Here is a 21,530-nt window from a genome sequence, read left to right as displayed (position 1 = left end):
AATAGGCAGTTCTTGACACATATCAGGGTCGAGCATCGAGAGACTGGGGAGGGGATTCGAGAGCAACAGCACAGCACTGGGATCAAGGGTCAGTTTACTCATGGGGGAAAAGAGAGACACCAGCCATGGGAACAGGCATTGCAGAGAGGTTCTATAATAAGGGGGTACACAGCCTGTCGAATGTTGTGCTGTGTCCCAGGCGCCAGGATGAGGGACACAGCAAAACAGGTGGAAAGGAAGAGAAACTAGCAACAATGGTGGTTGACATTGGAACCAATGGCATGGGAAAGGGCAGGGTGGAAGATGGGCAGACAGAACGTGTGCAGTCAGGTTTCAGACTGAAGTGTAAGACTTCGGGGAGCAGGAAGCTCAGGGTAGCTCTCAGTTCCAAGTGTTGGACAAGTTAAGGAGAAGCAGATTAGGCAGTGCGGCTAGAACGATAGAGGGTTTTGGATTCCAAAGACACTGGGACCAGTTGTGGGGTTGTGGGAGAAGCTGTACAGATGGGTCAGGCTGAACCTGAATCAGAACAGAGAGGGTAAATAAGGCAGTAGGGGAGAGTTGAAATTAATAAGGCAGAGGGAGAGCATACCTGGAAAGAAGGAATAGAAACCACAGGGGGAAATAAGGACATAATATATGAAGACATCATTCTGGGTATCACACTTTAGGAAGGAGGTCAAGGCCTTGGAGAGGGTGCAAAGGAGATTTATTAGAATGATACCAGGGATGAGGGTCTTCAGTTATGTGGAGAGACTAGAGAAGCTGGGACTGTTCTCCTTAGAGCAGAGGAGGTTAAGGAAGATTTAATAGAGATGTTCAAAATTATGAAGGGTTTTAGTAGAGTAAATAGGGAGAAACTGTTTCCACTGCCGGGCGGGTTGGTAATCAGAGGATATAAATTAAAATAATTGGCCAAAGAACCAGAAAGATGAGGAGAAATTATTTTTTACGCAGTGAGTTGTTATGATCTGGAGTGCCCTGCCTGAAAGGGTGGTAGAACCTATTGTAAAGTGAGTGTTTTACTAACAGGTGTAAATACAGCCCAGTGTGTAAACCATGCAAAGGTTTTCCTTTGGATTTGATAATGTGGATGCGTTTGGATTGTGTAATGTGCTTGACTCATCATTCTGGCTTAGTGACTGTCAAACACACACGAGTGGAGATAGTGATGAAAATACTTGTGTTAAGGAAATGAAACACCACTGCAGAAACTTACAGATCCCAGTGTGTTTATCTGAAAGCAACGAGTGAAAAGTGTTTTGTGATGTCGCCCAGTGCTGTAAACGTGACTTACTCTCTCTCGCTCTCTGGTGTTGACATCGCACTCCCCAAGGCACATGATTCCTGGGAAACAAATTCAGAGTCAGTGACTGCTAAAAGGAGAAAAGAGCTGTGTTGAAATCACAGGATGAATTTAATAAACTTGGTGTGTTCCTGGAGAGGCTCCAGGAGGATTTGAAGGGAAGCCGTACTCACTGCAGTCTCGGGCAGCAGCTGTGGGGATGGTGATTTGGCAGCCGAGCTTTCCTAAAATCAGAACACATGGAGTCTTTGTAAATCAGTAAAACGTGGCAGTTTTCAATCCAAAAATATCAAAGCCAAAGTAGAGAGAAAAACAGGGTAGAAACTGTGGAGCTACTGCAACCTGCTTATCAAAGAGGCAAAACAAGTCTGAAAACTTAATTACAGAGATGGGATTTCTCAAAATAGAGAGCAAAGATTTCTCATTACTGGTCTGAGGGGATCTGAAACATTTAGTCTGGATTTAACCCTGAATCAGATTCTTAACTTCAACGTCACCACCACAACCGGTATTTAAAAACACTTGCTCAAAACTAGAGGTGCTACAGCAAGCGTGTTGACACCCTGAGCCCAAAACTGTCTGACATGAAGCTCATCTCCCCTCAGAAAAAGACTTGCATTTATATAATGTCTTTCAAGATCTCAGAAGGTCCCAAAGTGCTTTACAGCCAATGAAGTACTTTTGAAGTGTAGTCACTGTTGTAATGTAGGAAACGTGGCAGTCAATTTGCACACAGCAAGGTCCCATAAACAGTAATGACTGGGTAACCTGTTGCAGTGATGTTGGTTGAGGAATAACTATTGGCCAGGACACCAGGGAAAGCTCCCTCGCTCTTCTTCAAAATAGTGCCATGGGATCTTTTATGTCCACCTGAGGGGGCAGACGGGGCCTCGGTTTAACGTTTCATCCGAAAGACGGAACTCCCTCAGAGTGAAGTTCGCTCATTCTGAGCAGAGAAACCAGTGTGAAATTTAACTTGAGTAACCGTGCGTGATTATGGATCAATCGGTCTTCTCCAGGCCTGCTGGAAACACTGAGGCACCAGCAAACCGTTGGAGGCGCTGATGGCAGCAACCTACGCAGCCAGACGAGCAGTGCAGCAAGATCGATAGCAGTCAGAGGGATGTGGGGAAATTAAAGGCATGATGAAGCAAGGGCCAGCTGGAATTTAATGTGATAAACAAAGTAACAGGACTGGAACAGGATACAGGAAATGTGTGCAATTATTCAAAACCCATAGGGAAAGATGGAACAGGAAAGGGATGGGATTGTGATTACTGGTCAACTGTTCACAGCTTTTGCCGAAGGTCAGTGTTCAGATCTAGCATCCACTTTGTCCATATTTGTCCAGGTGTCAAACTTGACTCAGTCGGTCTCACTCTCGCCTCTGGGTCATAAGTTCAACCCCACTTCAGAGACTTGACCACAAAATCGAGGCTGACATTCCAGTGCAATGCTGAGGGAACAGAAACAAATTGTTGAGATGCTGAAAGTATCCAGCCCTGCATCCCAACTTGTGTGTCAGTCCACGATCAGCCAGCTCCTGTTGGAAGTGAGGTCTGCGGGCTTAAATTCCAAGATCTGGTTGTGACAACAGCTGGATGATTCAGTGCCGGTGAGGAAGTGTCCTAAAGCAGTATGGGCTGCACTTGAATGAGTGAAAAAGTGATCTCCTTACTGTAACATATGATGTGGCATATACCTTGTCCAGCTTTAAGACCCCTAAGTAAAGGGAAGAGACTTGTATCAGTGTTTGTATGTGGCAGTGTGATTAATATTTCAACATGCTAGAAAGCAGGGTGTGACATACAAATGAAAAGTGGTCTTACTCTTTCATGTTGTCTGAAGACCAACTCTGCTTTAGAAAACAGTAAATTTGCTGAACATTCTCCACCAGTGCCCTCTAAGGTGGACATAAAAGATCCCACGGCACTATTCGAAGAAAAGCAGGGGAGTTCTCCCCGGTGTCCTGGCCAATATTTATCCCTCAACCAACATCACTATAACAGTTCCTGTTCATGATCTCATTGCTGTTTGTGGGACCTTGCTCTGCGCAAATTGGCTGCCACGTTTCCTACAGTAAAACAGTGACTTGTTAGCAAAATTGAAGCTCATAAGATTAAAAGGGCATAGGCTGCGTGGATACAAAATTGGCTAAGGGACAGAAAGCATTCTGCAGAGGTGAACAGTTGTTTTTCAGACTGTGGTGTCCCCCAGGGGTCGTGTTGGGACCCACTGCTCTTTTTGATATATATACATACACACATACATACATACATATATACATACATATATATATATATACATACAAAAATGACCTAGACTTGGGTATACAGAGCATAATTTCAAAGTTTGCAGATAACATGAAACTTGGAAATGTAGAAAACAGTTGTAGTATAGTAGCAGACTTCAGGAGGAAATAGACGGCCTGGTGAAATGGGCAGACACATGGCAGATGAAATTTAACTTCTCTAATTAAATAGAGAAGTGTGAAGTGATTCATTTTAATAGGAAGAATGAAGAGAGGCAATATAAACTAAATGGTACAATTTTAAAGGGGGTGCATGAAGAGAGAGACCTGGGAGTGTATGTACACAAGTCTTAGAAGGTGACAGTACAAGTTGAAAAGGCTGTTAAAAATGCATACAGGATGCTGGCTTTATAAATAGAGACATAGAGTACAAAAGCAAGGAAGTTATGCTAAAACTTTTTAAAACACTGGTTAGGCCCCAGCTTTTGTACTGTGGCCAATTCTGAGCACCACACTTTAGGAAGGATGTCAAGGCCTTTGGGAGGGTGCAGAGCAGATTTACTAGAATAGTACCAGGGATGGGAGACTTCTGCTATGGGGAGAGACTAGAGAAACTTAAGAGGAGAGAAGGTTATGGGGAGATTTGATAGAGGTGGTTAAAAATCATGAAGAGTTTTGATACAGTAAATAGGGAGAAACTGTTTCCATTAGCAGAAGGGTCAGTAACCAGAGGACACAGATTTAAGGTAGTTGGCAAAAGAACCAGAGGCGACATGAGGAAGCGAGTTGTTATGATCTGGAATGCACTGCCTGAAAGGGTGGTGGAAGCAGATTCAATTGTAACTTTTAAAAGGGAATTGGATATACACTTGAAGGGGAAAAATTTCAGGGCTATGGGGAAAGAGCAGGGGAGTGGGACTAATTGGATAGCTCTTTCAAAGAGCCGGCAAAGGCACAATGGGCTGAATGGCCTCCTTCTGAGCTGTATCACTCTATGACTACACTTCAAAAGTACTTCATTGGCTGTAAAGCGCTTTGGGATGTCCTGAGGTCATGAAAGGCGCTCTATAAATGCATGTTCTTTCTTTTTACAAGATTCATATTGATTATTGCTCCTGGCACTTCCCATGTATCCAGTGCATGTGAGAAATAGCAGAACCATCAGTAACCCAGTTTCACAGTTCAATCATATGCTGTCACCTACATTACCATTTTGCAACCCTGATCTTTTCAAATGCAAACTAAAATTGCATGTAGCCTCAGTCAGGGTACAGCAAGCTGAGAGTGTACTCTGTGTGGCATGTGTACCACGCCCATTTACCTGGTGTAGGCCTGACGGTTACTGTGCCTCAAAAGCAATCCCTTGTATGTGAAGCCCTTTTGGAGAGGTGTGATAAGGTGCTGTACAAATACAAAACTTTGTTTATCTTTAAATCAATCCCTTTATCCAGAACAAACCAGAGAAGAAGCAGGAAGGTGTATGATTAAGGCAATTAGCAAACACAGCTCATCGAATTCAATGAGAGAAATTAGGGTTATGCACATTGCGTACAGGTGATTAAGAAGAGCTGCCAGAAGTTAAACAAACCAAAGTACTGATAATTTCAGACACATCTCACCTGGGCCTGCAAAATATATTTTATATAAAGAAACAAACACACAGACATACACATATAAACAAACACACATACACATGAATATGTATGTATGTGTATAATCTCTAGCTTTGAGTTAGCTCATTTGGCAGCAAAGCAAAACGACAAGGAGCGCTCATTCTCATTAGAAACCGGAGGCAAAGAAAGAACAACGCAAATTGGAAGAGAGAGAACTTGGATTTGAGGCCAAGAAAGAGTAACTGCAGCAACGTAAAACCGAGGAGAAAGGAGAAGCAGAAAGAGCGTTGGTTCGCTCTCGAGCTGGCAGAGAAACACTTGCTGACTGAATCTGGAACGCTCAGAACATTATTTTGTTTAATCGAATTGGTTTCCAAATTTTGAAGAGGGAGATGATATTGATGGTTTTATCCAGGTTTACAATCCTGGTTCAATGAGGAGTGTAGAAGAGCATGTCAGAAGCAGCACCAGGCTTACCTAAAAATGAGGTGCCAACCTGGTGAAGCTACAACTCAGGACCACATGCATGCTAAACAGCAGAAGCAACATGCTATAGACTGAGCTAAGCGATTCCACAACCAACGGATCGGATCAAAGCTCTGCAGTCCTGCCACATCCAGTCGTGAATGGTGGTGGACAATTAAACAACTAACAGGAGGAGGAAGCTCTGTAAACATCCCCATCCTCAATGATGGCGGAGTCCAGCACGTGAGTGCAAAAGACAAGGCTGAAGCGTTTGCAACCATCTTCAGCCAGAAGTGCCGAGTGGATGATTCATCTCAGCCTCCTCCTGATATCCCCATCATCACAGAAGCCAGTCTTCAGCCAATTCGATTCACTCCACGTGATATCAAGAAACAGCTGAGTGCACTGGATACAGCAAAGGCTATGGGCCCCGACAACATCCCAGCTGTAGTGCTGAAAACTTGTGCTCCAGAACTAGCCGCGCCTCTAGCCAAACTGTTCCAGTACAGCTACAACACTGGCATCTACCAGACAATGTGGAAAATTGCCCAGGTATATCCTGAACACAAAAAGTAGGACAAATCCAATCCGGCCAATTACCGCCCCATCAGTCTACTCTCAATCATCAGCAAAGTGATGGAAGGTGTCGTCGACAGTGCTATCAAGCGACACTTACTCACCAATGAGTAAGCTCACCGATGCTCGGTTTGGGTTCCGCCAGGACCACTGGGCTCCAGACCTCATTACAGCCTTGGTCCAAACATGGACAAAGAGATGAATTCCAGAGGTCAGGTGAGAGTGACTGCCCTTGACATCAAGGCAGCATTTGACCAAGTGTGGCACCAAGGAGCCCTAGTAAAATTGAAGTCAATGGGAATCAGGGGGAAAACTCTCCAGTGGCTGGAGTCATACCTAGCACAAAGGAAGATGGTAGTGGTTGTTGGAGGTCAATCATCTCAGCCCCAAGACATTGCTGCAGGAGTTCCTCAGGGCAGTGTCCTAGGCCCAAGTATCTTCAGCTGCTTCATCAATGACCTTCCCTCCATCATAAGGTCAGAAATGGGGATGTTCGCTGATGATTGCAGTGTGCAGTTCCATTCGCAACCCCTCAGATAATGAAGCAGTCCGTGCCCACATGCAGCAAGACCTGGACAACATCCAGGCTTAGGCTGATAAGTGGCAAGTAACATTCGTGCCAGACAAAGACATCTCCAACAAGAGAGAGTCTAACCACCTCCCCTTGACATTCAACGGCATTACCATCGCCGAATTCCCCACAATCAACATCCTGGGGGTCACCATCGACCCAAAACTTAACTGGACCAGTCACATAAATACTGTGGCTACAAGAGCAGGTCAGAGGCTGGGTATGCTGCGGCGAGTGACTCACCTCCTGACTCCCCAAAGCCTTTCCATCATCTACAAAGCACAAGTCAGGAGTGTGATGGAATACTCTCCACTTGCCTGGATGAGTGCAGCTCCAACAACACTCAAGAAGCTCGACACCATCCAGGACAAAGCAGCCCGCTTGATTGGCACCCCATCCACCACCTAAACATTCACTCCCTTCACCACCAGCGCACAGTGGCTGCAGTATGTACCATCCACAGGATGCACTGCAGCAACTCGCCAAGGCTTCTTCGACAGCACCTCCCAAACCCGCGACCTCTACCACCTAGCAGGACAAGGGCAGCAGGCACATGGGAACACCACCACCTGCACATTCCCCCCCAAGTCACACACCATCCCGACTTGGAAATATATCACCGTTCCTTCATTGCCGCTGGGTCAAAGTCCTGGAACTCCCTTCCTAACAGCACTGTGGGACAACCTTCACCATATGGACTGCAGTGGTTCAAGAAGGCGGCTCACCACCACCTTCTCAAGGGCAATTAATGATGGCCTCGCCAGCGATGCCCACATCCCATGAACGAATAAAAAAAAGGTTCACCACTACGTGAAGGGCAAAGCTGCTCACATTTGGTTCACCACAGGTGAACTCCAGGGCCAGAGCTTTATCTGGTGACAGAAGTGGGTGCCTACTTCTCCATGCCATTTGAAGTTGTGATAGGGAACGACATCGAGCGCAAAGTAGCTGTAACCGAGCAGCTCAGGGAAATGGAGGCCAGGGCGATGCAGACAGAAGAGTGGGACCAAGAGTCGCTGATGGTACAGCACAAACATGACTTTCGAACAAATCCACTGCCACATCTGATGCATTTTGGTAATGTGGGCTGTGACAGTTTGGCTCAGTTGGTAGCACTCTCGCCTGCGAGTCAGAAGGTCGTGGGCGGTGTGCGCACACTCATTCCGCATGGTAGTGCCATACTGGTAAAGACTCCTCCATAGCTGTCCTGGGCGCGCACCTGAAACAGGCATTAGGCCCTTTACCAATGTAAATGGGGGCCTAACGCCAGTTTGAGGCCCCCTTTGCAAAATTCAATTGTGCATGCTGCGGTCAGTTCATTCAGGTGCTTGGCAGCCAACCCAGATGTCCTCAAAGGTCATAAAGGTAAGTTTGAACTTTTTTTACTTACCTTATTGTGGAGCACATAATCTAGGCTGACAATTCAGGGCAGTACTGAGGGAGTGCTGCAGAGTTAGAGATGCTGTCTTTTGGATGAAACGTTAAACTGAAGCCCTGTCTGCCCTCTTAGGTGGATGTAAAAGATCCCACGGTACTATTCGAAGAGCAGGGGAGTTCTCACTGGTGTTCTGGCCAATATTTATCCCTCAACCAACAAAAAAAAGAGATTAATTGGTCAGTTGTCTCATTGCTGTTTCTGGGATCTGGCTGCTGTGTTGGTCTGCATAACACTTGAAAAGTAATTCATTGGCTGTGAACTATTTTGGGAAATCCTGAGGACACGAAAGGGGCTCTACAAATCAGGCTTTCTGTCTGTTTCTGAACCCAGTGAGGCATGTTCAGAACATTGAACTGGTAGGAGTGGCGGGGGCGGGGCATGCAATTCAAATGGGTAATAAACTACAAGATGTGGTATTTAATTTGAGGCCTATCTAATGTTTCACTCCAGGGTTCTCAAATATACTTGAATTTGTTATGTTGCTATGTTCTCCTGGTATCCTGGCTAACACTTATCCCTCAACCAACACCATTAAAAGCAGATTACGTGGTCATTTATCTCATTGCTTTTTGTGGGACCTTGCTGTGCACAAATTGGCTACTGTGTTTCCTACAGAGACAACACTTCAAAAGTACTTAATTGTCTGTATAGCAATTTGGGACGTCTTGAAGTCGTGAAAGGCATGTTATAAATATAAGTTCTTTCTTTTCTTTGCTCGTCTATGAACATGCAGGCCTCCCCGAGGGAGAGGGCGGTTTCTAACCAGTTCAAAGTCCTGTGAGACTCTCTGTTTGCACAGCTCTTCCACCCGTTCAGACACGTCACCGAGGCAGGTGTTGTAGTATTCTGTGTACTGCTGGGCCAGGTCATCGATGTTTCCCAGTGATCCATCCTTTTGGGAAAAAAGAGCGCATTGCGTTAAAATTCACTGTACAGCAGCCGAGGAGGCAATCCTAATAAACGGCAGTTAGTATCAGCTGAAGGAACTGGCCGACTCCCAATATATTCCGATCTGCTGATGCCTGATGTACTTATAGCGAAAAAGTGCTTGTTTGCAAACAAACGGAGTCAGCCATGATTCAATGGGTAGCACTCTCACCTGAGTCAGGAGGACATGGGTTCTAGCCCCACTCCAGAGACTTGAGCCTACAATCCAGGCAGACACTCCAGTACAGTGCTGCACTGTCAGAGGTGCTGTCTTTCAGATGAGTGGTGGTTGACTCTTAACTGCTTTTTCTGAAGTGACTGAGTGAGCCAATCAGTTGGATCAAAACCAGCAACTAGGGATAGGCAATAAATGCCAGCCTTGCCAGCAATGCCCACATTCTGAGAACAAATTTCTTTCCACCTATGCAAATTAAAGAAAAAAAATCACTTGTTTCCCCCACACAAGACACGATGTACAGAAAATAATTCCAACTGTTTATGAAAAAAGTAAATCTAGAATCATGTAACTAATTACATTTATAAACTTATATTCTTTGTATGTTTGCTAACTTCAGGCAAATTTCGACACGATAATTGTTTAGAGTGATGAATGCCTTCACACAATGACTGTCACAAGCACCAGGTCCCAGCTGTTGTTGCTGCTGTCTCTCCGTATCATGCTCTTTGCCCCTTGCCAGACTCGTTAATGCCATTCCAGACACAGCTGTGTAATCAGCTCAATACTGGTTCCAGATGGATGTCTCCGAGTCATTTCTAAGCAGTTCCACCAGCGGACCGCAGGGGAGAAACCAAAATAATCAAACCACAGGGGGGGGGGGAACCAAAATAATCAAACCACAGGGGGGGGAAACCAAAATAATCAAACCACAGGGGGGGGGGGAACCAAAATAATCAAACCACAGGGGGGGGAAACCAAAATAATCAAACCACAGGGGGGGGGGGAACCAAAATAATCAAACCACAGGGGGGGGAAACCAAAATAATCAAACCACAGGGGGGGAAAACCAAAATAATCAAACCACAGGGAGGGGAAACCAAAATAATCAAACCACAGGGGGGGGGGGGGGGGGGGAAGACCAAAATAATCAAACCACAGTGGGGGGAAAACCAAAATAATCAAACCACAGGGGGGGGGGGGACCAAAATAATCAAACCACGGGGGGGGGGGGGGGGGGGGGAAACAAAATAATCAAACCACAGTGGGGAAACCAAAATAATCAAACCACAGGGGGGAAACCAAAATAATCAAACCACAGGGGGGAAACCAAAATAATCAAACCACAGGGGGGAAACCAAAATAATCAAACCACAGCGGGGGGAAACCAAAATATTGAAACTACAATAAGCAAACTACAGGAAGCAAAGAAGATCCCTATCATAATAAATGGGCATGCTCCAGTGATAAGATAGCAAACCATCGTGAGAAATCCACAATGAGGAAACTATAATGATCAAACTGCAGGGAGCAAACTAAAATATCGAACTGCAGAAACATCAAATCAAAGTGAGAATTTCCGAGTGTTCAAATTATCGTGAGCAAATCACAGCGAGCAAAGAATCATAAGTAAATGGCAGGAAGAAAATGATTGACATTGCAGAAGGAAACCACAGTGAGCAATTCACGACAAGTACACAACAGTAAGCATGAGCAAACAAAAATGAAGAAACCAGAAGGAGCCAAATGATACTGATTTCACAAAAGAACATAAGAAATAGGAGCAGGAGTAGGCCATAAAGCCCCTCGAGCCTGCTCCGCCATTCAATCAGGTCATGGCTGATCTTCAACCTCAACTCCACTTTCCTGCCCAATCCCCATATCCCTTGATTCCCCTAGAGTCCAAAGGGGTGATTTTCAACCCCAAGAACGGGTGGATTGGGGGCGGGTGGGAGTTGTAAATAGTTCTTTTCTGGGTCGCGACCGCAACCCGGCTTTATTTCCGGGTTTAACATTGGCCCCTAAAGGTATAGGCTTCCCACTGGGAATGCAAAGTCCGAAAATTTTGCGGTTGCGATCCAAGAAAACTATTTTCAACTCCCACCTGCCCCCAACCCACCCGTTCTTGGGGTTTAAAATCACCCCCAAAAATCTATCTCAGCTTTCAATGTAGTCAATGACTCAGCATCCACAGCCCTCTGGGGTAGAGAATTCCAAAGAGTCACAACCAGTCTGAATGAAGAAATGCCTCTTCATCTCAGTCTTAAATGGCCGACCACTTATCCTGCGACTATGCCCTCTAGTTCTAGACTCTGCAGCCTGGGGAAACAACCTCTCAGCCTCTAATCTGTGAAGCCCCCTCAGAATCTTATATGTTTCAATGAAATCACCTCTCATTCTTCTAATCTCCAGACAGTATAGGCCCATCCTACTCAACCTCTCCTCATAGGACATCACATCCCAGGAATCAATCTAGTGAACCTTTGTTGCACCGCCTCTAAGGCAAATATATCCTTCCTTAGATAAGGAGACCAAAACTGTACGCAGTACACAAGGTGAGGTCTCATCAAAGGACTATAAAATTGTCATAAAATTGTACCTGCATGCGAACTTTTTGTGTTTCTTGTATGAGGACACCCAAATCTCTCTGGACACCAACATTTAGTAGTTTCTCACCATTTAAAAAATATTCTGTCTTTCTATTCTTCCTACCAAAGTGAATAACCTTACAATTCCCCACATTATACTTCATCTGTCACCTTCTTGCCCACTCACTTAACCTGTTGATATCCCTTTACAAACTCTTTGTGTCCTCCTCACAGCTTACTTTCCTACCTAGCTTTGTATCGTCAGCAAACTTGGATACATTACACTCGGCCCCTTCATCCATGTCATTAATATAGATTGTAAATAGCTGAGGCCCAAGCACTGATCCTTGCGGTACCCCACTAGTTACAGCCTGCCAACCTGAGAATGACCTGTTTATCCCTACTCTGTTTTCTGTCCGTTAACCAATCCTCTATCCATGCTAATATGTTACCCCCCAACCCCATGAGCCCTTATCTTGTGTAACAACCTTTTATGTGGCACCTTATCGAATGCCTTTTGAAAATCCAAATATACTACATCCCCTTTATCTACCCTGCTAGTTACATCCTCAAAAAACTCTAATAAATTTGCCAAACCCGATTTCCCTTTCATAAAACCATGTTGACTCTGCCTAATCATATTACGATTTCCTAAGTGCCCTGTTGCCACTTCCTTAATAATGGATTCCAGTATTTTTCTGACGACTGATGTCAGGCTAATTGTCCTGTAGTTCCCTGTTTTCTCTCTCCCTCCTTGCTTGAATAGGGGGGTTACATTTGCTACCTTCCAATCCACTGTCACTGTTCTAGAATCTAGGGAATTTTGGAAGATCACAACCAATACATCCACTTTCTCTGCAGCCACCTCTTTAGAACCCTCTGATGTAGGCCATCAGGTCCAGGTGATTTGTCGGCTTTTAGTCCCATTAATTTCTCAGGTACTTTTGCCCTACTGATAATAATTACTTTAAGTTCCTCACTCTCATCAGCCTCTTGGTTCCCCACTATTTCTGGTATACTTTTTGTGTCTTCCACTGTGAAGACAGATACAAAATATTTGTTTAATGCATCTGCCATTTCCTGATTCCGTATTATAATTTCTCCCGTCTCAACCTCTAGGGGACCAACTTTTGCTACTCTCTTTTTACATACTTGTAAAAGCTCTTACGATCCATTTTTTTTTCTTGCTAGTTTACTTTCATATTCTATTTTCTTCCTTTTTATCAGTTTTTTGGTCGTCCTTTGCTGGTTTCTAAAACTCTCTCAATCCTCAGGCCTACTACTCTTCTTGGCAACATTATAGGCCTCTTCTTTTAATCTAATACTATGCTTAGCCACGGGTGGATCAATTTTACCATGGAGTTTTTATTTCTCAATGGAATGTATATTTGTTGAGAATATTGAAATATTTCTTAAAATGTCTGCCATTGCTTTTCAACCATCATACCCTTTAATTTAATTTCCCAATCTACCTTGGCCAACTCGGCCCTCATACCTATATAATTGGCTTTATTTAAGTTTAAGACTCGAGTTTCGGACTTAAGTACGTCACTCTCAAACTCAATGTAAAATTCTCTCATATTATGATCGCTCTTCCCCAGAGGATCCTTTACTGTGAGATTACTAATTAACCATATCTCATTACACAATACAAGATCTAAAATAGCCTGTTCCCTGGTTGGTTCCATGACATTTTGCTCCTGGAAACTGTCTCGAATGCATTCTATGTACTCGTCCTCCAAACTACCTTTGCCAATTTGATTTGCATAGGGAGCATACTATTGACAAACCATAGTAAGCAGACCCCAGCGGGAAAACCAATGATCACAGACAATCTACCACAGTGAGCAAACCATACTTCACACAGGGAGTAAATTACAAGGAGCAAACCAGAATCAGCAAACTTTAGTGAGCACAGCGACCAAATTCAAGTGAGGAATCAAGAAGAAATAACAGGGAGCAAGTCACAGGGAGCAATACTGACAAAGATACATTCACATCAAATAAAACAAGCAACGTCAAGCTTACAGAAGGCATATGTGCTCTCAGTCATTAGCAACATCTCTATGATAAAAATAAAAACAAGCACTTATTTCCAGTCAATCACAGCTTCCTTTCTATCTGTTTTCCTCAAAGAGGCTTTACTTACTTTCAAAATTCTACAGTTTTGCTTTTTTAAAAAAAATCAAATTAAAATGAGGAAAGACACTGTTTGCCTCTTTCTCTATCAGTCTCTCTGTTATTCTCTTACACTCTGTGTCTCAAAGGTGTAAACAATTACCATTTATTTTTCTAACTGAATAAAACAAGGGTGAGATAATTAGTTGACTTCAAAATTCAACTTGTGTTTTTTTGAAAATTCATCTGTTAGCATGACGAGAAAAACTCTCCCAACCCTCTCCCTCGACACCAACTACATTTCGCTCTGTCAGATCACTAACCACATGTTCATGATGGGCGACTTCCCGTTTACCACTCCAACATAAAAAGAGTCATCGTTATACAGAATGAGGGGAGGCTGTCCCTTTGGGCCCAAACGAGGCCTGGTGCTGGAATTATTGAACGACGATAACAACTTGCATTTATATAGTGCCTTTAGCGTGGTAAAATGCCCCAAGGCACTTCACAGGAGCATTATCAGACAAAATTTGACACCGAGCCACATAAGGAGATATTAGGACAGGTGACCAAAAGCTTGGTCAAATAGGAAGGGGCCAAGGATAGATCCTTGGGGGACTCCAGAAGTAACGGTGTGGGAGTGGGAAGAGAAGCCATTGCAGGTGATTCTCTGGCTTTGATTAGATAGATAAGAATGGACCCAGGCAATGGCAGTCCCACCCAGCTGGACAATGGAGGACAGGCGTTGGAGGAGGATGGTGTGGTCAACTGTGTCAAAGGCTGCAGACAGGTCAAGAAGGGATAGTTTACCAGACGTGACCTGGTGCTGGAGTTAATGAATGGAATGAGGGCAGGCTGTCCATGTGGGCCCAAACGTGGCATGATTACTTTGGTCGTGCATGGCCAGATATGGCTCGACCTTCTCTCTTTCCCTGGGGCAAAACCCTCCTCCCACTACTCCATGGTCATCTGGAGGGCAAGGTCAACCCCAAACACCACGCCAGAAACTACCTCCATCACCTTCCATTCTCCGCCTCCTCTTCTTCCTTCCCCCACTCATCCCTCCCTCCCTCAAATGAGTCTTCTGATACTGACCCATTTAGACGGAAATATATTTGACAGAATTCATAGGCATTTCATTGGGCAAATTAGATCTATGACTTTGTGTAATGATCTTTGTAGCAAGTTTTAGAAATTCACAGGAAATGTTATACGACTGTTAAATGCACAAAGAGTTTTAAAGAAAAAGTAAAAGGGAGTTTTGGAAAATTACAAAGTTACACTTACAGGATGATGTCTGGTTATTCAAATCATTGTTTCTTTCTTCAAATTTGCGACTGAAAATGCTATAGTGGTGGCTGACTCTGCCCCCTCCTGCCAAGGTCTTACAATCAACCCCTTACGTCTATTTGCCAAGTTGACGTCAATGCTGTATTAGTTTTTCTTTTAGTGTCAGGACTTCTTTTGAATGGATATTTACCAACTGCACTTGCCAGAAAAACTGAACAGGGTGGGGCTCTTTTCTCTAGAAAAGAGAAGACTAAGAGATGACCTGAAAGAGGTCTTTAAAATTATGATGGGGTTTGACAGGGTAGACGTAGAGAAGATGTTTCCATTTGCGGGGGAAACCAAAACTAGGGGCATTAAATATAAGATAGTCACTAATAAATTCAATTTGGAATTCAGGAGAAACTTCTTTACTCAGAGAGTGATGAGAATGTGGAACTTGCTACCTACTAGTTGAGGCGAATAGCATGGATGCATTTAAGGGGAAGCGAGACAAGTACATGAGAAAAAAAGGAATAGAAGGATATGTTGATAGGCAGAGATGAAGTAAGGTGGGAGGAGGCTCGTATGCAGCATAAACACTGGCATAGACCTATTGGGCCGAATGGCCTGTTTCCGAGCTGTAAAACTCTGTGAGGGGAAAAATTGTATAAGGGCCGTTTTCGGGTGTGGGTAGCGTGATGCGCTAGTACCCCGCGCCCGATGATGCTGTGCAGGCAGGACGAGACTTTCGTCAGGCCTGAGGACTTACCTGCAATCTGCGTTGGAAATCAGCAATGAAACAGTATTCCATGCAATTCACACTTTCCATCAGCAGGGGGAGCTCCAATCTCTTAAAGGCAGGCTGTCTGTTAGAAATCTCTTAAAAGGTAGCTGGTACCTATTATTTGCTGAAAATAACAGTCTGCTGTCTGCACGGATTCTGAATGGAGATCAGACATCGCACACGTAAAACACAGATGCAGGTCCCATCCCTAGGTTTACACACTGATGATGTGGAGATGCCGGTGATGGACTGGGGTTGACAATTGTAAACAATTTTACAACACCAAGTTATAGTCCAGCAATTTTATTTTAAATTCACAAGCTTTCGGAGGAGGAAGTCTCCGAAAGCTTGTGAATTTAAAATAAAATTGCTGGACTATAACTTGGTGTTGTAAAATTGTTTACACACTGATGAGCAATGTTAAAACATTGAATAAAAGTTGCACATCACTAAATCCCATATCCACCAAATTGTATGCCAGACCTCAACAATCTGCCAATCTGAATTTGTACCAGGCCTGTGAGAGTGTGTGCACCAAGGTTCTCTGCTGATGCACTGGATGCCTTGGTGTAAGAGGTGGACAGAAGGAGGGACATCCTATATCCACAGAGAAGCAAGAGGCCTTCCAGACATATGCCCACAAGGCAGTGGGAGGCAGCGGGGGATCAAGTCAATGCCAGGTGGACAGCATCATGAACCATGGATGTGGTGCAGGAAGAAATTCAATGCTTTGACACAAGTGGTCAAGTGAGTGAGGTCAACTGTCAAGTGGCGTCTCTAAGTTACTACACCACTAGCCGCATCCACTGCTCCACGCACTACACCCCAATCACCCACGTACCAACAAACTTTCAATAAGTACTCAACTCTTCCAATCAGATGCTTCCTCTCACCATTACACATTATCACTGTTGCAGGTTGCCCACCCACAACTCTGAGGCCACACACATGGGCAGCTATTCAACCATGACAGGCACATCACCCAGACACACATCCAGCTTTCTTGCAGAAGAAGGTGGCACATAACAGGAGGCAGCAAGTGGCAGTGGCATTTAGCCCCTCGAGCCTGTTCTGCCATTCAATGAGATCATGGTGGACCTGTGACCTAACTCCATGGGCTCGATATTAGGAGGGCAGCGGGTTCGCGGCGGCGGGGGGGGGGGGGGGGGGGGAGATTGGGCCCGTGGGTAACGCGCCCGGTGAAATCAGTCTGCCCCGCGCGCAATCGCAGCCTAATTGGATCCATTTACCTGGTCTTCCGGGTTCCCCGCTGCTGAGCTGCGCGTCGGGCGGGCTGTGCATGCGCAGTGAGGTCTGTCAGCTGGAGGAGCTCTATTTAAAGGGGCAGTCCTCCACTGACTGATGCTGCAAGAAATAGGAAAAATTACAGCATGGAGCAGCCCAGGGGGAAGGCTGCTCCCAGGTTTAATGATGCCTCACTCCAGGTATCATTGGATGGGGTGAGGAGGAGGGGGAGGACAGAGATCTTCCCCCCGGCGGGCAGGAGGAAGCGGCCTGCCTCTGCCACCAAGAAGGCCTGGCTCGAGGTGGCAGAGGAGGTCACCTGCACCACCAATGTATCGCCCACCCGCATAGGTCAGCCAAAGTGAGTACACTTACTCATTCCCCTACACTCCATCTGCCACATCATCGCCCCCACCCCACACCTCCTTCTGCACTGCCAACACTACTCTGTCACATCACCCCTCACACCCACTCAAACCTCATCCTCATCTTACCTGCACTTACTCACCTCGCCAGTACTCATCCCGCCACTACCACTCATCCCAATCCTCATACAATCTCATGGCTCTATCTCATACTCACCCTCTCATGCATCTCTTTCACAGTCAGCCTCACTCAACCTGCCACTACCTGTGCTGCAGCCACAGGGCATGCATCACATATGTGCAGTAGGCAGCGTAAGGCAAACGTGTCGTGAGCATGAAGGGGATGCACAATGGTGTTTGAGGGTTTGTCATGGTTTTTACTTATATTTAATTTCTGACCAACTCACATAACATATTATATTGGCACCTCTACTGCCACATCTTTGCAAATCTTGTCTGGTTTGTGCAATAATGCCCTTTCCTGAGGATCACAATGAAGACCCACAACTGATGCCATCCATTGTGTCACTGCAGAGTGGGTGTAGGTATATTTGCAGGGCTCTTTTGTGCAGATGACTGAGAGACGTCGGCGATGTCCCCGGTGGCACCCTGGAAGGATGCGGAGGAGAAGTTGTTGAGGGCAGTGGTGACTTTGACAGCGACAGGTAAGAAGATGGTGCTCGGGCCAGGTGGGAGCAGCTCGGCATGAAGGAGGTTGCAGATGTCCACGACTACATGTCGAGTGACTCTGAGCCTCCGTGTGCACTGCTGCTCAGAGAGGTCCAGGAAGCTGAGCCTCGGTCTGTGGACCCTGTGGCGAGGGTAGTGCCTTCTGCGAAGCATCTCTCTCTGCCTTTGCCCTCCCTCCTGCTGTGCAGGTGGATGTGTCACAGCACTGTGTTGTGGAGCTCCACGTGTCAGAGGTGGACGGCGTGGCCGGCGAGGCTGGTGATGCTGTTCGCCTTCCGAGGAGGTCATGACTGCAGCTACGGTGGCCCCCATCTGGAAGATGTACATCTGAGGGGGTCCACAAGGTAGGTACATATCTCTGGACCCCGGGGTAAGCGTGCAAGTTGGTGACTTTGATTGTTAGGAGGAGGGTAGTGGAGGCCAAACTTTGTCCAAAGTGACAGAGTGGCCTCCTGCACCTGTCAAATGGACCTCTGCAGCTGCCACAGGCTGATAGCTGCAACACGTCCGTTTCAACTGGGAGTGTTTCCCCTAGTACGGGAAACAGTCCCAGTTGTTTCTAAAATCCCACCCCTCCTGAAATATCTCCTTAATCAGGTCTGTTAACGACCTGAAATACCAGAATAAATACTTCAAGTAGCACCCCGCCGGCTTTAATTGCCTGCGGGAGTCCCACATGCGGGGGCTGTGCGCGCACATCAGCGCGTCTGTGGGAAACCTGGAAGTGGGCGGATTCCCCTATTTTCGGAGCCCCCCCCCGCCAGGAACGCACCCGATAGCGGGTGCTAATATCGAGCCCCATATATCTGCCTTAGCCCCATATCCCTTGGTTCACAGAAATCTATCAATCTCAGATTCAGAATTCACAACTGAGCTAGCATCAACTGCCGTCTGCAGAAGAGCGTTGCTAACTTCTCCCACCCGTTGTGTGAAAAAGTGTTTCCTAACTTCACTCTTGCATGTCCTGGCTCTGATTGTTAGGCTATGTCCCCTCTTCCTAATATTCAAGTATAGGAGACCTCCAAAAACAGTCACAAATGTCTCAGCAGCCAGAAGCAATAATCCAGCCACTAACCTGTGAATCCTGCATGGTCCCTTTAAATAGCACTGGCGGGGGGTCCTCCAGCACTCTAAGACACGTTCTGATGGTCGGGGTTAATATTGTGCGTTGAGTTGAGCATTAAGTCCCAAAATGGTGTCTATCACTTTTAATCAGCATTGCACACTGATTGTATCCATTTTCTCTTTACCTGATTCCAGCTTTCATTATCTGCACCTGCCCTAACTCCTATACCAAGATGGCATCCGGCGCACGTCATGCTGGAAACGTGTGTGCAGCCAAGATGCCATCTTGGATGTCGGAGAGGTCGTGTAGTGCCGAAAAAACGGGCGCTACACAGCCCAATTTAGTGTCCTGTGTAATTCTATGGTTACAGAAGGAAATCAGAAAATTTCCAAATGCATACTATGGAAATTTACCCATTACAGGACTCTCCAGAAGAGCCACAATGTTCTTTATTACAGGTGATCATGGTATTCGGGCGCGTGTCAATGGTTGTAGAGCAGGATTATAGAGAGTATTTCTTTTATATGAAAGTCGCTCCACAGAGTAAGGGAGCAGCCTTTGCTGGAAAGGTGTTGGTGAAAGGAGGAGATCCAGTTGAATTAAGGATTTAAGACATCAGAAGAATATCAAATGTCACAGCATGGTGACAAGGAGTAAAACTTCGCCTCTCAAAGGCCTAGTTTTAACCCAGTGTCCTTTATCAGTTTCTGACACAAATTGCTCGTGGGGGGAGGAGATGGGTGGAGAACTGATTAAAATAGATGTGATATTTCAAATAAGGGTTTAATAAACTAAGTAAATGTATTGAAACATTAGATCAAACTGGGAACTTTTAATCTAGGTTTTAAGGGGTAATAATTTTTAGTTTATTGGACAATAAGGTTCCTCCAGGGCTCACAACCAAAATGAAATAGTAACATTATGGGATATATAACTTAATTGGACATGAGGAAGTGACTGAGGGTTTTAGGTATAAACAGGAAAATTACACCACTAACTGGGCTCTAAGGTCATCACCCCAGGTGATCATGGGTGGTGACGGTAATCTCGTGATAACCAAAACCAAGGTTCAGGAAAGGATGAGAGTGCACCCAGGAGAAACATAAATCACCTAGAAACAAGCACTAAAGGGTATCAATCAGGAACCAATGCACAATCTAGTGAAAGTCAGGAAAGAATAGTTAATTAATAGTTTTCTCTTGGAGATGATTGTGTCCTTGCCTTTGCTGAACAATGTGAAGATGTATTTTATAGCCTGGTCATGACCATGCAGTGGGGGGGGAAGATAAGCAAAGATCTTCAGACATCCCCCAATCTTTTGATAAGATAGCCTGAAAGCGCAGGAATGGCTTGTATCTGATGTCGCGTGTGGCATGATTTTGGGATACGGCTGTGTGTGCAAACGTGATATGTTGCATGTGGGGCAAGTAGTGTGCAGAACGCATGATGAAGATGCACTGAAGAATGGGTCGCAGACATGCTCAGTTATGTTGACAACACCACTACATGAAATGGTTAATGTGGCTCAGGAGAGTGAGAACATATACTGTATCACTACTGATTTGAACTTTTTAATCATGGCACATGCTCCAGAGAGAAAATGACTAATTAAAGCAACAATCATGATGTGTAATTAACCAAATGAACCTTAGACTAGAAGAGAAAATGGTTCGGGATCGGTAGGTGATACTAACAAGATGAAGTGTGGATCTTCGGTAAGACCTCCAGGATCCACAATGGAGGGTGTGGGGGGGGGGGGGGCGGTGCTGTGAGATTGAGGAGCAGTAAGGGAAACCAATTTCTAGGATTACTTCTGTAGTTTAAAAGCCCGAATACTGAAAGACTGACGGTGCATATGAAGCAACATAATGCTGACATTGAAAAGGGGCTATCTACCCTTCGGAATAATGAATGATGGGAGGTAGTCCATAATGTGGGACAGCATCCTTGGGTGAGAATCATGTCTATGCCTTTTGCTATTATACAGCTTGTTATGATTGTGACACTTTTTTTCTCATTTGTATTCAAAAGAACTTCTGTGTAAATGCCGTAGTGACTTAAACTCATTGTAACAACGATGCTTAACCTTATCTGTGGTGAGTGCAATTTAGATTCAAAGAATGATCAAACTTAAAGTGAGTTGTTCAATCTCTCACAATCACTTGAGGGGGAACTGAAGGATTTTGGACTTGTCAATATGCACTATTAACATCAGTTTTTAAGGAAAATCAAAAGGATGGGCTAGAAACCCGGGATCATTTGCTAAAAGAGCAGAATTTGGTTAAAAGCATTAACAACAAAG

At 45.1% G+C, this 21,530-nt stretch overlaps 1 protein-coding gene across 3 annotated transcripts in view; it reads right to left on the bottom strand.

Moving 5' to 3' along the window:
• The window catches only part of sash1a (SAM and SH3 domain containing 1a), a 98,334-nt gene that overhangs the window by 59,629 nt on the left and 17,175 nt on the right, over window positions 1-21,530 (bottom strand). For all 3 annotated transcript variants that reach the window (XM_067989336.1, XM_067989338.1, XM_067989337.1), the window contains exons 2-4: window positions 8,984-9,112; window positions 1,480-1,530; window positions 1,298-1,347 (exon numbers count right to left, since the gene is read on the bottom strand). In XM_067989336.1, coding sequence (XP_067845437.1) covers window positions 1,298-1,347; window positions 1,480-1,530; window positions 8,984-9,112 — 230 coding nt within the window. The remainder of the gene's footprint in view (window positions 1-1,297; window positions 1,348-1,479; window positions 1,531-8,983; window positions 9,113-21,530) is intronic.

This window comes from Heptranchias perlo, chromosome 8 (genome assembly GCF_035084215.1).
Source record: "Heptranchias perlo isolate sHepPer1 chromosome 8, sHepPer1.hap1, whole genome shotgun sequence".
Lineage (NCBI taxonomy): Eukaryota > Metazoa > Chordata > Chondrichthyes > Hexanchiformes > Hexanchidae > Heptranchias > Heptranchias perlo.
The sequence above is the reverse complement of the archived record's forward strand: the minus strand, read 5'-3'. Positions and strand labels throughout refer to the sequence as shown.